The sequence below is a fragment of the Amphiura filiformis genome, chromosome 15 (genome assembly GCF_039555335.1).
Source record: "Amphiura filiformis chromosome 15, Afil_fr2py, whole genome shotgun sequence".
Lineage (NCBI taxonomy): Eukaryota > Metazoa > Echinodermata > Ophiuroidea > Amphilepidida > Amphiuridae > Amphiura > Amphiura filiformis.
In genome coordinates, this window is record NC_092642.1 from 7,122,666 (window position 1) to 7,139,311 (window position 16,646).

At 35.3% G+C, this 16,646-nt stretch overlaps 2 protein-coding genes across 2 annotated transcripts in view; both read left to right on the top strand.

Annotated features, from left to right (window-relative positions):
* The first annotated feature begins 933 nt into the window (after positions 1-933).
* On the top strand, positions 934-8,001 carry LOC140171192 (uncharacterized). The gene is made up of 3 exons (XM_072194402.1): positions 934-1,123; positions 3,450-3,518; positions 6,726-8,001. Exons 1-3 carry the CDS (start codon positions 1,069-1,071, stop codon positions 7,835-7,837), a joined length of 1,236 nt encoding a protein of 411 aa, XP_072050503.1. The 5' UTR covers positions 934-1,068; the 3' UTR covers positions 7,838-8,001.
* Positions 8,002-15,250: 7,249 nt separating this feature from the next.
* LOC140172090 (EGF-like repeat and discoidin I-like domain-containing protein 3) overlaps positions 15,251-16,646 on the top strand; it is a 29,718-nt gene continuing 28,322 nt past the window's right edge. Inside the window, exon 1 of the mRNA XM_072195438.1 lies at positions 15,251-15,454. Coding sequence (XP_072051539.1) covers positions 15,355-15,454 — 100 coding nt within the window. The 5' untranslated portion in view covers positions 15,251-15,354. The remainder of the gene's footprint in view (positions 15,455-16,646) is intronic.

Below are 16,646 nucleotides of genomic sequence, written 5' to 3' on the forward strand. Positions count from 1 at the left end.
CCGTTGGTGAGCGACGGGCGATTGGTATTTCACCGAATGCAAGAAAAGGAGTCCCATCTGATTGGCTAGAAATCGATCGCTAGATCGCTCAGTGGTGGAGTACAAACTCAAAATGGAGAGATGTATTCAATTCGATTGAAATCAATATTCTATTATTGACGTAGATAAAGAAAGTGTTGATATAGTATATTGTATAGACTTGTGCTTTAATATTCTGTACTCGTGTTCATTTGTTTATTGTAATTCTCAAACAGTTTAATATATCACAATTTTGACGAACGATTTCAAAAACGGATAAAATGCAGTAAAATATATCCACAGCAAACAGCAATCCCCGCTAATTAGTGTATTGCATTTCCAGTTAGTGTATTGGAAACAAAACCTGGGGTTTACCTGACAAAAATCGAATTTTCTTGTAATGGCAATATCATATGGGGTACTTGATCATGCGCAAATCGTACAAACATAGAATAGAAACTCTGTTGCAGGCTATGTGGTATTTCATATCGTGTGCATATGGTATGCTTAGCCTGAGTCGCTCGGCCTATCTCGAACAAAATCGCCATACGTAGCTTTTGAATAACTAGAAGATTCGCCGTACTATCACGGCAATTTTTGACACGAAGATATAGGGATGATGACGCTGTGTACCGCCTACAAGTATGGTCATAACAGATCCAATTATATCGAGCTAGGTCAAGTTTAGTGATTGGCAGAAAGAAAAATAGATAGAGAAAGAAAGAAAAAAGAAAGAAAGAAGAAGAAAGGCAAAGATTGGAAGGAAAAACACAGTCGTGGTTTTAGTCACGAATGTGTAAAAACTTGCACAAAAGACTCGCTCATGCATACTATACTGCGTTTAACTAGGGAACGGTATATTATTTTGACGATACATTGCCATTGCTTCCCGTTTTTGTTGCACGACTGTACGATATCGTTGATAGGGACATCTGGTCTGGAAACTTATATAGAAAATATGTTTTTGTGTATAATCATGATTTAACTTTATCACATTATATTTGATAAAGTAACGACGAACTGTTGCAGTCGCGTTCAATTAAACAACGGATGTATTCCAATATGGATCCTGGCAGAGCTTTGAGCGGGTCGTTGACTGAATCAGGTAAGACACGAATCGAGTAACTTTTAGAATAGTGGACGTCACTCACCATCCCCAACCATAAAATTAAGATTGAATTAATTTCAAATTGATAAGGTAGTAAAAACACATGTACGTGTTTAGTGTCCGGCCTTCATGGACAAAAGGAACGAGGAGGCATTTTTCTTGTACAATGTTTTATACAATACAAAATCGCCCATTTTATCGCTATCAGTTAAGGTTAAATGCAATTGATTTTCAAGGCTTGATTCCAGAGGGGCGTAAGTTAATAATGGAAACAGCCATGCAGAAAAGAATGAACTCACGCGTACAATAGTGTATCAATCTGAACTAGGGCCGGCCACGCGTGGCCACGGACAAACCGCGGCTCGTGAGTCATCCTATATGTTGCAGGGATAGGGAGGGGCGACCATGATAGGACCATATGGGCTAATGGGGGGGTGATTGTGGGCAGCCGTTTTCGGCAATTTTCCTTTGGATTTTCTAAATTTTCTATTTTAAAATTATCCTGAATGATATCTGTCGTGAAATAAATCAATGCTTCCCATGCTATAATAGGCCTAGTAGGCCTATTTATACCCTGATTATGCAATATATAGGTCTACAACAATAACTACAACAACAATAACAAAACCAACAACCAATATTTTGTTAATCGAATTTGTAAAATATATTCATAGGCCGCGCCTATTAGACTAGAATAGCCTAAAAATTCCTGAATTATATCATGAAAAAAAACGGGCAAAAACAATCAATCGCTGCAGTCAGAAAGAAAGCAACGAACAAGAAAAAGGAAAAAAAGTGAGAGAAAAATAAAATAAAATAAACGGAATGGACCACGTAGGGACTCGAACACGTACCAAATTTTCCAGCTCAAAAGTAGAGTATTATATAGTCGAACGTATAAGTCCGGCGCGCTAACCGATTGAGCAACTGAAGGGACATATGAAATCGATTGATCTCAAACTGACTATTATGGAATAGTGCGTAAACAGGCTCTTATGATAAACACGCTCATTACCGCTGTAAATGTCGGAGGTATCGATGGCGAAAAACCTCGTTTTTGCAAAAGTAGCTTAAATTTGGAGTGAAATTCAAATGGTAAAGTAAGCGACAGACATTGGAGAAATAATGTAGGCAGTTAGAAATCAAAATTAACGTTCCACAATCCAGATATCGATAATGTTACATAACAGTGTTTTGTGGTACAAGATTCTCGAAAATTGTTCCCAAAAACGGGCTAATAAAATTTAATCGGTACTGTAATTGGTTCTTCCCCATGGCAACATTATTTCTTTGGTCGATTTGTAGTACAATGCAAAAAAGGAGAAAACAATCACTCGGCGTGGTTTTATACGGAGCGAAAATTTGAAAAAACTGCATGGAACGCGTTTTTGATCTTGTGAACATGGTGCGTAAAAATGATTTAAACGAAGGATTTTCAAACGGATTCTAAAAATTTGTATAAACACACAAAAATAATGTAAAGATACATCCATGCACCAACATTTGACTCACTGCGATATTTCATTGCTGAGAAAACGCGGTTTTAGAGAACAACTTTATACGTCTTTTATACGTTTTTTATACGTTTCTTTGTATAACCTTAACTTGAAGAGGATGCTCTTGTAAGATATTTTTATTTGATGCTTCTGAGGGGTTGCTTTAACGAAACAACTTATTGGGCAGAAATAAATCTAATGCCATCTAATTAGATAATTATAGTAAGTATGTTGACAAATTCAAAATTCTACTCACTTGTTCGTCACCCAGGTCGTGTGACTAATTTGATAATGTTAACGTCTGAAACATTTTTACAAGAAAATTATGCCTGAAGTAAAGGAGGAAAAGGCACTTTCAGAATCCATAAAAGAGGAAGCGGGCGGGGAGGGGGTAAACATGTTCTGTTACTATTTTTTATTATTTGGCCTAAATCGTGGATTTAATATCATGGCTAATCGAAATGAAAAAAATCAATCTGATGGACTTGAAGCAATCTGTAAAATGCAATCATTTTTAATTTGAATCCTGACTAATTTAAACCTAATCTCAATCCTAAAACCAAAACATAATCTTAATCATAATTATGCATGGTGGCATTGGTATTTTCATGGTCGTATTAAAAACATGGCTTCCCCTGCAGCCTTATTTTGAATTATATATACTGCTCCAAAAAAGTATCCTTACACTTGGAAAAATAATCACAATTTCAAAACTGAACAACTATATTGGGGTAAATTTGTTTTTTAAAGAAAACAAAGTTACAGCAAATATTCAAAAGTCATCCAGATTAATTTTTTACATTTATATTAATTATTTATTTCTAAAGTTGAAAGTACATCAGAGAAGCTACCTTTGATACAGAAAGACCGTGATCTTATCAAACACCATTCGAAAGGTAAGATAGTATTGTTTTATTCAAATAGTTTAAACATAACACTTCGTTTCGTCAGGTCACTATGAAGACAATGATAATGGTCAGTGAACCTTATAAAACTGATAATTGCTGTAAGTTTAGTGATATTTTCTGATAAAAAAAAGTCATGACCTTGAGATCAATTCTCAATGTCAATATACAATTAAAAAGGCATAGTTCTGGAAATTATTAGAGCCACCCTACATCCCCAAACCATTTCGGTTCCTATACATAAAACAGATGGGATTTCCCATATCTAAATATTACTCAAAATAATTGGGAAATCCCCATGGACTCAGGCTAATGAAAAAGTAAGACAATGGCTTCTTTGTCATCTTTAAGGAAGTAGTCGGTATTTAAAATGTGGAATGGCGCTTTGTCAGGCTTTAATTCCATGATTTGAAAGCACGTGAATACAATAGAGTTCACTTCCCTCTTTAATTTGACGTTCAATGGCCTAGGCCAAAGGTATTTTACCCTGTACAATGCTCATGCTCCCAGTGGCTTAATCTGGTTTTATGAACTGGAGGGGGCACAAATTTGTGAATGTGTACCGTCAAAAAAACATATCACCAATCAGCGTTCATGTGTCACGTCAGTGATCTCCCCCAATCCCCACCACCGCTCAGTAGCGCACTGACCAACTATTGAAAAGTTAAGGGGGTAGGTAGTAGGTATGGTCATTATACGTTTAGACATTATTTTGTATAATATCTTTTTTAAAAGTTCTTAATTTCTTACAAAATAGGCAGTTTTTGTGAAAAGCGCCAAATTTGATTTTCCACTCCAATTTGTTTTCGTCTACCTTAAGGGAGGTGTAATTAGCGTGAACCCGGTTTGGATTCCAGAGGGGTGTGCCTGTAAAGAGTCACAGCCATCAGAAAAGGACCAGCTCAGATCGCGCGCCAAATAAGTTTGCATTTCAGAAATAGCTTTTTTTTTTCAGCCTTGAAAAAAAAACAGGCAGAGCTGGGAATCGAACCCTGGACCTCCCGTTTGTAAAACTCAGTGCATACCACTGAGCCAAGTAACTATTAGCTGCAAGAAGTTTGATAGTAATCCTTGATATTGCTGAATAGAATTATAAATCAATACTTATAGCCCTATTTATCTAATGTACAATGCAATTCAAAATTAAAATGGCCTATAAACTAGGAATATGTGTGAAATGGCTATCAATCGATCAATCAATCAAGTTTTCAAGTTGTCAACAATCAATAATAGACCGATGAATCATGGAATATTAATAATAATAATAATAATAATAATAATAATAATAATAATAATAATAATAATAATAATAATAATAATAATAATAATAATAAAGAGATTTATATAGCGCATCATACAAAAGTCTCGATGCGCTTTACAGAGCACACATACATAAAAGTAAACACAAAAAAAACAGTGTACAAAAATCCTTAAAGACTATACCTTAAAATACAAACTACATTAGGCTACACCAAGCATCCCTCACAAGGAATGGAGAACAAATAAGAACGAGCAAAGGGTCCCAAACCAAGTGAAAGACGCATGGTAGCAAAACATATGCATACAATAAGCAATATAAACAAAGACCTTATTATATTACAGTCCATTATAGCAAAAACAAAGTTCAACATGATCAATATAAAAACATAATAATTATTAAATGGCGAATAAGATCAAAAAAAGGCATAATACTAGAAATTATTAGAGCCACCCTACATCCCTAAAACATATCGGTTCCTATACATGAAACAGATGGGACTTCCCATATCTAAATATTACTAAAAATAATTGGGAAATCCCCATGGACTCAGGCTAATGAAACAAGTAGACAATAGGTTCTTTGTCATTTTTAAGGAAGTAGTCGATAAACGTGGAATCATAATGGCGCTTTGTTAGGCTTCAATTCTGTAATTTGATAGAACTTCCCTCTTTAATTTGAACTCAAAACAAGCCAGGAGTATTTTACAATGTACAATGCTCATGCTCCTAGTGGTTTAACCTGGTTCTCGGAACGGGCCGGGGAGAGAGAGGGCACGATTTTGTGAATGTACTACCCCAATCCCCCACTACCGCTCAGCGACCAACAATAAGCCCAATCGCTATTGTAACTTCCGGTTTTTTGGGGACACTTTGACCTCTGACATATCGGGGAAATTGCTGTAATTATTATTAATTTATTTATTGTTGTCATAATATTATCTTCAAAAATATTTAAATAATTAATTTATTCAATAATAATGTTTTTAGGGGTTAGTTTTATTCTTGTAAAACATTTTAGATTATATTTTGTACGCACAAAACCATTTTTTCTAAATTTTCTCAATAGGTCAGAGGGCAAAGTCTCCCAAAACTGCAAAAACTGTCCCACAATGCATTGCAAACTTCCAATGCCGATTTGGCTTATTGAAAAGTTAAGGGGCAGGTATGGTCATTATATGCGGGAAATTTTAGACATTGTTTTGTATTGTATCTATAAAAGAAATAAGTTCATAAAAGTATTCATTTTCAGAAAGGAAACGGTGCAAGGATCTCTTGCATGTCTTACAGAATAAGCAGTTTTTGAGAAAAACGCCTAGATTTCTACGCCAATTTCTTTTCGTCTACTGTAACAACTTACCTTGAATATACCTTAAATGACCCCAAAAATGCCAAGTTTGATCCTTTATGACCCATATTTTTAAAACGCAGAAAATATTCACGGCACCACCCCACCCCAATGGATGATATTACCTGAATATCCAACACCGGGGGTGTAGATCTCAAAGGGATTCACCCTTCAACAGGTAACTCTATTTGAAAAATATATACATTCCCTGTTTTGGGTATATGGGAGCACGGTGGCCTAGCGGAACGGGCACTGACTCATAATCGGAAGGTTGCTGGTTCGAGCCCCAGCGATGCCATCGTGTTGTGCTCCTGAGTAAGGCACTTTATCTCGATTACTCCTCTCCACCCAGGTGTTTAAATGGGTACCGACATTCTTAAATGCTGGGAAGGTAACAGACTCGCTGTAGAGGAGGTGTAGCGATCCTCTATAGCAACATTACATGGAGGAGTCTGGCCCAATCGCCAATGAAAGAGAGATGGGCACTCCGATCACTGTTTATACAGGATCGTCTCCTTTACCTTTACCTTTAAGACTATATATACCGGGCAGTATTAAGTTATTAATCAGTGTTTATTGTTCTTATTTTGCAGTGTGGATGACGATCTGTATTTTATTCCAAATCACATGCACGATTCTGATTGTACTGTATTGTTACGCCATTGGGTCCTTCTTGCCGACTTTTGATAAAGTTGACAAACTCTTACATTTCTTCGCAAACATTTCACTTTTGATCCAACTAGCGATAATAGTGGTAATATCTTGGTATTGCAACTTCGCTATGTGCAAAACGTACGTCAAAAAGTGCTTCGTGACCTGGTTATTTGATAAAGTGGACAGTGAACCAGACCAAGGATCCCAACACTTGTTTAGTTTGCATGGACTATATCGGCGACTCAAATACTACAAAACAGAACTGTCGTCTTTCAATATCATAACAGGTGCTCTTAAGTTCTACTTATGGCCGCTATTTAATGTCGGAGTCGTATGTTATGTTTATTACAACGTTGACAAACCAATGAACGATTTCTATGACTGTCCTACAGGTTTAGCCAAATCCATATTATACAGAACAATCGAGATCATCGTCTTCATTTATTACGGATTTTTTACTGCAGTTATATACCTTGTGCGAAAAACATTCGCATATCAGATGAAAAATATAGTAAGATTGTCTCCGGTTAAAACTGTAGAAGATACCCAATCAAGCATAACGCAAATTTGGTTACAACTGCAAGATTACCGCACCGTCGTCGGTTGGTGGTTATGTTTTGCATCGTCTATTGGTATATTGCAATTGGCCGTTCAATGGAATTGGGCTTTTGATGATCAGATTGGAGAAATTACAGCAGAGCTTGAGATGCGAGCAGCTGAGATTTACCGATTTTGGATGTGGAGCAACACTCTGATGCTGTTTTCACAACCCCTCGTTGCGGCAGGAGGTCACGATGTTGATTACTTGTGGGGCGACTTCAAGAATGGGTTCATGAAATATCTTCAGGCTCCTCAACATCAAGAGAAGTTGACAGCCATTTTTCGCCATACCAAGCATGTATATTCGGAAGGAGAGTGGATGAAACCGACAATGGCCTTAACCTTTCTCACACTTTTTCTGAGTTTCAATATTCCTCAGCAATTTGTGTGGTTTTGGGTAAGACCAGGATGTGTTCATGAAACTTTTACCACGTTTACCGCTGAAACTTGAGAAACATAATTTCTTACCTATATGTAATACTAGGCGGTTATCCATATTTCGCGGTTTTCGGCTATAATGGTTATTGGCTTTTGCAGATCTCAAAATCAGGGTGTGTCCTTTGGCTGGGATCACTTTCCTCACAGCCGAGCTCAATTGCAGCTTTTTGCAAATTGACCTGGGCGTGTCCGTGCGGTGTATATACGGCATTTGCGAGCTAAGACTACGCCCTTGACGTTGATGTAAGCATTATGTCACAACGGTATTTTCTAATTGCCAGTGAGGGCGCTTTTCACTTGCACATTTTTTTAGACAGGCTGTATATGGGTGTTTGCACGATGAAAATACCGAACAATTTTACGTGTACAAGTTCGACATCCTCGATTATGATGAAAGTGGCCCAACTTGATTTCTAGACATAATAATTATTCACACAGTGGTATTGTGCTGACATTGCGGAGATTGGAGTACTGAAGCCAGGTACTTGGATACAAAAAGAGGGTAAAGCTGTAGGAAGAATATTTTGTAAAGTAAAGACATGTTTATAGGAAATTTAAAAAATAAATAAAAGATATATGTGGCTGCATGTATCTTGTGTAAGATACAGTTTCTTTTTAAATTAAAAGACATTTTTAAACAAATATGGTTGCATGTATAAGTATATTGTGTAAGCTACGTATTTTAAAATTAAAAGACGAATATACCGAATATTCTTTATGATATTTGTTACGAGTCAGAAAGACTCAAGGTCAAAATCACCTCCTACCGAGTTCACTCAACAGCAAACACACAAACACAGTGTTTATTATATCAAACAACTTATGATTATTTATTAATTAGTGCAGTATGGCTGTCAATCAAATCAAATACAATATCATAAAATAATAATTTAACTTAAATATTTTGTTTCTGATGAGAATTCGTTGATGATCTCAGTTCTTTATCCAAGATCCGGCAATGTCCAAGATTCTGTCTACCCCAAAGAAAACCCCTCGTTTATCACAGTCGCAGTCCAAAGTCGTGATGATAATGTTTTCACTATCCTAGTTGCTATATGCTAGTACTTTCCAAATGGTCTTCTATTAGGGCATTTAAATAAAGGCACTTAATTTAATGCCCACGTGACTAGGTGGGCGCTGACATTACAGCGTCTAGACAAGATGTCTGGAAAAGTGACCTTTGGCACAGCGGGTGGTCATCCTGTGTATTTCAATTGGAAACGCGGGAGGCATGTCCAAATTTTCTAGCAAATTTGTCATTCTTTTGTTGTAAGAGTTTCCGTCGATCAAAACTTTCAAAATTTAGTTCTTGAAAACATACTAAAAAACAGAATCCCCTCATGTATAATTATTTTACCTATTAAATTTTCTGAAAAATTCCTACATGGTACACAACTATACCGTCCTGGTACACAACTATACCGCCCTTTGTGTTGGCGGGAACATTAAACTCTCAGTATAGGTGCATGAGCGCGTGTTACTTGCTTACGGTTTAATTGGATTGATAAGCAAGTATGATTGACAGTGTGTGTGTTAGGGACTTTGCCCGTTCAAAGTCCCGTTAAATATTCAAAGTCCATAGTCGATTTTTAACGCGGACTTTCACGATTAATAAACTGGTAGATTCTAAAATCAGAATTGTTCAGTATTGAAGTGCCAATATAATTATGACATTATGATATGTTGCATTCAATAATATAAGCCTACGTACACTTTACTTTTACTGTCACTAATATAATTATATAAACTTTTTCATAACAATTTTATACTAGTATGTAATAAATATCAGTATAATTTCGAGTTCAGCTGAATGCTTTTATCATGATTAATAACATGCTTTTATTTATCAAAAATCGACTATGGCATAGTCTACACCACAAGCCAATCAGAATCATTAATATGTATACATGGTATGTATAAAATAGCGCCACCACTTCATCCTGTGGCAATCATGATCATTCTTATGGTTTCTTTTATGTATGATTATTTCCAGCATTTTCCATTGAATTTTTAGAATAGTCCATGTACAAACCAATTGAGATATAAAATATCAGATACCAAATACACTTTTGCATAAGTATACGACAAACGACATTTTTGCACAATGATACTTTATTATAGGGTGAGATGGTGACAGTGTAAATATATTTTAGCGTTGATCTGTTACGCTATCATGACTATACGCTTGAGAAGTTAAGTAATTAATCGGATTAATTACCATAGCAATAGCATGGCTAGTATATATTTCAATGCCTCATTGGGAGATATTTGGCTATTTCAGACGCTCGTTTCATCGCCACTATTTTGCTTATAACTTGGCAACATTGTTAGTATATATTTCAATTCAAGACTATTTTTGCGAGCTACTTACGCCTAGGCCTAAGTGCATATACACCAAACACAAGTCAATTGAAGCCGTACAATTTACCGCGAATTTAGGACCGTAAAATTTACTCTTCTTTTGTCTAGATTAGCATCCAACCTCAAGGTTTTATGTCAAAAATTAATATAACTTACCAAAACGAAAACTGAAATTCACGAGCTTCAAATTATTAGTAACTAACAAAAGGTTAGAATAAAAGATTGGTCACACCTGGGAGGCTACCACTTCAGAATAACAATGACTTACAAAAACGGATACGGATACGGAAACAGAAACTGAAAAGATAAAACGACGGGAAGCATGACTTAGAATTCTATCAAGTTTATTTGATGAAGAAGAACAAGCGAGAATTAGAAAGGCCACTGCCCTTCGTGCAATGCAATTAACATGAAGCAAACGATGGGTGACTGACTTCTTTACTGAATGCCCCCCTATACAAGGACATAGTTGCCATTCTTAAAATTACACTCACGATATTTTCTTAGTAGTTATATGCACTTTGAATAGAACATAGTCTACTGTAGTAGACCAGTTTAATTTATCATTCCCTAAATTAATCTCTCTGACTTGACCATGGAAAACTCATCATTCCTGTTCTGATTCAACAGCTCAGATATCCCATTCTCTGGGCAGGGCAGTCACTGGAGGTGTGATGTGTTTCGTCATAGATTTTAAATGGTTTCATGCATGGAAACGTATGAATTGTTTATCAAAAAAAAAAAAAAAAAAAAAAAAAAGGAATGCAGCGCAGTCTATGGGCAGGGCAGTCACTGGAGATGTGATGTGTTTCGTCATAGATTTTAAATGGTTTCATGCATGGAAACGTATGAATTGTTTACAAAAAAAAAAAAAAAAAAAAAAAAAAAAAAAAAAAAAAGGAATGCAGCTTTTTTCTCTGGGCAGGGCAGTCACTGGAGGTGTGATGTGTTTCGTCATAGATTTTAAATGGTTTCATGCATGGAAACGTATGAATTGTTTATCAAAAAAAAAAAAAAAAAAAAAAAGGAATGCAGCTTTTTTCTCTGGGCAGGGCAGTCACTGGAGGTGTGATGTGTTTGGTCATAGATTTTAAATGGTGTCATGCATGGAAACGTATGAATTGTTTATCAAAAAAAAAAAAAAAAAAAAAAAAAAAAAAAAAAAAAAAGGAATGCAGCTTTTTTCTCTGGGCAGGGCAGTCACTGGAGGTGTGATGTGTTTCGTCATAGATTTTAAATGGTTTCATGCATGGAAACGTATGAATTGTTTATCAAAAAAAAAAAAAAAAAAAAAAAGGAATGCAGCGCAGTCTATGGGCAGGGCAGTCACTGGAGATGTGATGTGTTTCGTCATAGATTTTAAATGGTTTCATGCATGGAAACGTATGAATTGTTTATCAAAAAAAAAAAAAAAAAAAAAAAAACCAAAAAAAAAAGGAATGCAGCGCAGTCTAAATAGAACACGGCTCTTGTATTGAACCTCAAAATCCGGAGTTTAATTAGAAAATTTAGATGACATGGTGGGCATTTATCTGTTTCAATATGCACAATGGCATGTGCCGAGTACCATCCTTAGACCAACGATAGCAAATTTATATTCATATAGGTGTTTATCTAGCACTACTTTCGGGCTCTATCCAGAGAGGTTGCGTCTAAAGCGTTTCGGTTGAATGCCTCGCGCTACGCGCTCGCTAAGTCCGTGAGGGCCATAGACTGCGGCTAGTGTTTATCGTGATCATGTTTATGAGGTAGTAAGTACTCAAATAAACGTTTGGTTTCATTCAATGACTTTTCTGACATTTTCCGTTCATACAATAGAAATATTTCTTTCGTAGCTACAAAATAATATTTTGCGAAACTAAACACAATGCTGAAAGGCATATTTATCGTTTTAATAGGAAGTGCTTGTGATTCCATAATTCTTATTTTTATAACTTATTTTTATTGGCTTTGCGATTTTTAAAGGTATATATAAACATTACCCTGACAAAATAATAGCTCTATAAGTATACACTCATAGAAATGACTTGTTCGCCTTGTTGGCGCAATTCAAAAGGAGTAAGTTTGGACAACTCAAAAATAGTGTAAAAGTTGCCAAAACAAAATTCATTTTAGTTATCCGAACTTAAAAAATGCTGAAAAAGCTCAAAAAGTACCGTCAACTAATCAACTTTGTTGGCATTACTTAAAAAGTTGATGTAAGTCGTTGCGTCAACTTTTTAAGTAATGCCAACTTCTGAATTCAAGTTCAGGGAACTTGGAAAAATAAACAAGGTTCAAAGAACCAATTAGTTGAGTTATTGTAACTCAACATGTAAGTTGATGTAACTCGTTCATATTAAGTTACTGGTACTTATTGTTTTGAGTTATTCCAATTTGGTACTTTGTTACTTAATTCACGTAATTGGATCATTTTCTGCACAATTAGCAGTATTCAGATATTTATTTTTGTAATCAGTGCAAAATTTTGTATACTATAGCACACCTCTAGAAAATTATGCTAACCTAGTTTCATTTTCTGAGTTGTAACAACTCAATAAAGTAAGTGCAAATGAGTGCGACCAACATAATGATATCGAGTCAGCGTTACTCAAAATTGTACGCGTTGGCACACACCGACATCGCCCGGTTAATAATTACATTATACAACCAGAGACATTGAAATGAATACACGGGATCGATACACGTGAATGTGCTATGCACGATTGATATTCAGACGATAAATCTTTGGATACCGGGGTGGAATATGATGAATATCTCCTGTAAATGATTTCGTATAAAGAAACCAGATATGGTTCCTTGCACTTGAATATATATTTTGAACAGATATGATAGTCGTTAGTTTGCGTCTTGAGAGAGTAGCTTGCGTCTTGAGCTGAAAAAGTGACCAAAATTCAAGATTTTAAATAGCGCAGCGTAGACCCTCGTGGAGGTAGTCTCGGGCCAGACTGTATGTGGCTATCACGAGTGTCAGACCGACTGACACAAACTGGCTGTGTAGGAGACTATCGTAGAGGCAGTCTATAAGCAGATGACAATGGCGAATGTATGCTCGCTGACCGTACAGAAGTCAGTCACAGGCTAATGTTATTAGCCTTAGTCGGATGTCCTTCAGCCCACTATGCATTAAAAAACTATTAAACAGGTGGGAACACAATGGCTATGCGTGGCTGTGGATTCAACCTACCATGGCATTTTCTGCCATGAAGATATCGGGGCGATGACACTGTGTGGCATTACTCGGAAAGTTGACGCAACGACTTACATTAACTTACTGAGTAATGCCAACGAACAATTTCTATGAGTGTACTATTGTTTTGATCATTGTGTTTGTAAATTTGATAACTATTCATCACAGCAGCGCTCATTTTGGACGAGCATGACGAGTGACGAATATACATACGTTCTTGTTAACATATGCTTAAGAAATATGTCGATGTATTTATAATGATGTTAAACTTCCAAGTAAAAAATCAAATTAATGTTTTGGTTCAAGTCCCCTCCCTCCTCAATATCTGCGATTTGTCAATTTATTATTATTATTATTATTATTATTATTATTAGATTTTTCAAATGTTTTAAACTTTGGAATACTGTAGGAAAACTTTATATGACATATAAATAAATTTATTAGAGAACATGGATCACTTCGAGCACTGTTGGAGAAGATCGAAAACTACTAACAATGCTAATTTTACATTGTAAAAAAATCCCCCCCTCCCTCATCAATTCATGAAACTCCTCTGGACGAGAGCCAAAACATTAATATATATATATATATATTATTTCTTGTTTACTGTATTTTGTATGCAGGACTATATATTATTCTATTAATCAAGGGTCATTTTATTATCATTTATCAATTATTAGTATTTTGTTTGTTGTTTTATATTGAATACAAATTCAAAATATATTGATCATGTTTATTGTTGTTTTGTTTTCTGCGTTTCCTTCATTTATGTTCGTTTGTCTTGTAGTGGCCAATATCTAAGTTCAGTTCCCGACGATATACAGGGTGTCCCAGAAAAAATTACCGGGCGAATGAATTAGTTCATAAGTCGAGAAATAGGCATCCGAATCCAAAAATCTGAAAAAGAGCGTGTAGCCCATCTTATTTTGCATCTTATACGTTAATTTTTCGGGAATCGGTTGACTGATTGCGAAGAAATGAGCGATTACATTCTTGCAAAACATTTAATGAAGGTCTTGTTCAAATTTGAAAACCTGCACGATATTGAAAACAAAAGCTTGCATGTAAGATGATACTCGGTACTTTTCTTCGTTAATGTTGATATAAATGTTGCATAAAGAATTATTGCATAAAGTATTCTCACACACATTAATGTTTTTGGAATATTTCCAAGAAATTTTATTCAAAGTTTAAATCTTTTAAACCATTAATGTTGCATGGTATCAAAAATCACATGTAAAGCTGTAAGCACATGATCATTGTCATTCTTGGTTCAAATGTTCTTTGGAAAGTTAAAATTTGCACAAGAATTAAAGCTGGAAAGCTTCCAATTGCAGAAATCAAAGTTTTCTCGGACAAACTGTTGTTCATCTTCACTGAAAACATGAATAACACAATACCGTCGGATTATAAAATAGATAATGTGGACTAAATTTGATGAGATACACAAACTTTAGGAAGAGGTGAGCGAGTATTAAAAAAGCGCCTGTTGATATCAAACGTGGAATAAACGGCATGCATTGATACGTGTATTATGTAATCGTTAATTTCTTCGCAACCAGTCGACCGAATCAAATACAATTTTCGTATTTGATGCACAATGAAAAAGGCTATGCGCTACATTTTAAATTGTTTGACTCTGATGTCTATTTATCGACTTACGTTCAATTTTATTCACTCGGTAATTTTTTTCTGGGACACCCTGTACAGTTCTTTCAGGGACACCCTGTACTGTACGACACGGGTCATACCAAGATCGGGAATTACCTTTGAAGTATAAATATATGAGATCCGGGGTTGTAGGTGGCCCGGGTAGGTGGATTGTTGAGGAAGGAAAGTGCTGATATAATCAATCAGGGATACCATATCGTTTGTAGTGAGAAGTTGATTACAGCACAGATCCTGGAATTACAGTGAACGCAGTTAGTCTTGTATCGTGCAACATTATAACTTTATTCGCGCCATTTGGTGTTTTCAGGATGGAATTACTTTCTAAAGTCAAATGTCGAATCCGTATTGTTCGATTTCTAACATTCTTGACATTGGTGAATGCATTTCATTTGCAGTGTGTGGTATCAGGTAGGTTTATAACTTATTATTACAATTACCGTATGTAAAGATGTTATATTACGGACAGACGTATTTAAAGTAGTGGAGTAGCTAGTGGTAATGATACATAATGGGACCTCTCTCCGTTTGTGTGGCCGCTCTGCCCAGAAAAAAAGGCCTTTTTTTCTCGGGTTGACGCTGTGTTTGGATTGAACTCATTTTGAGATGAATTCCCAGCAAACACAAAAACGTTTTAAAAACGTTTTAAATAAGTTATATTTTGGCTTTTGGTTTAGGTAAAAACGTTTAAAAACATTAAAATGTCGGGTTATATAAAGGTCATGATAACGTTTTAAAACGTTTTGTATGAAAACACACTACAACAATATTTTTAAATGTTTTCAAAAAATGTTATTGTAAACTATTTTTGCAAACATTTTTGCCAAATATTGTGTCAATACTTAAATAACATTATGTTAAAATGTTTGAACCCAGCAAACACAGAAATGTTCTTAAAATGTTTTTTTAACACCTTTTAATAACATTTAAATGTCGGGTTATATAAAGGTCATGAAAACGTTTTTAAAACGTTATTGAAAATATTTTGGGCAAACATTTTTCACAAAATATTTTTTCAACCCCCAAATAACATTCTGTTTAGAATGTTTTGTATCAAGTTTTCAAGAATGTTTTTGGAATGTTATTAAAACGTTTTTATACCCTTTATATAACCCGACATTTAAACGTTTTCTGTAAAACATTTTGTTTGCTGAGCAGTAGATTATCAAAAATGTTTTTAAGGTTATAAAACGTTTTATACTCTTAATATACCCTTTATATAACCCGACATTTAAACGTTTTCTGACAACCTTTTATAACCTTTTGCGAATGATGTCGAAAACGTTTTGTGTTTGCTGGGTTTACATTGATGAATTTCAGAAAGGGGATATGAAGTAGACTAAATGAGTTGCGACCAAGCATCCGCACTGGGCCAATGGGCTAGCCTTTTTTCTTTTGTACTAAAATACAGATTTGGTTCAGATTCGAACTGCGATTTTAACGGGAAAAGAACGCTTGTTGCGTAGATTTCTTTTTGACATTGGGCATGGGGTTGTAAAAAAAATTCTTGAAGTAGGGTCTATAGTAAATCCCGCTTTTTGGCGACAAAATTAGTCTGTGGTACAAGTACAATTTTTCAAATTTGCTTTAAAATGATACAGGA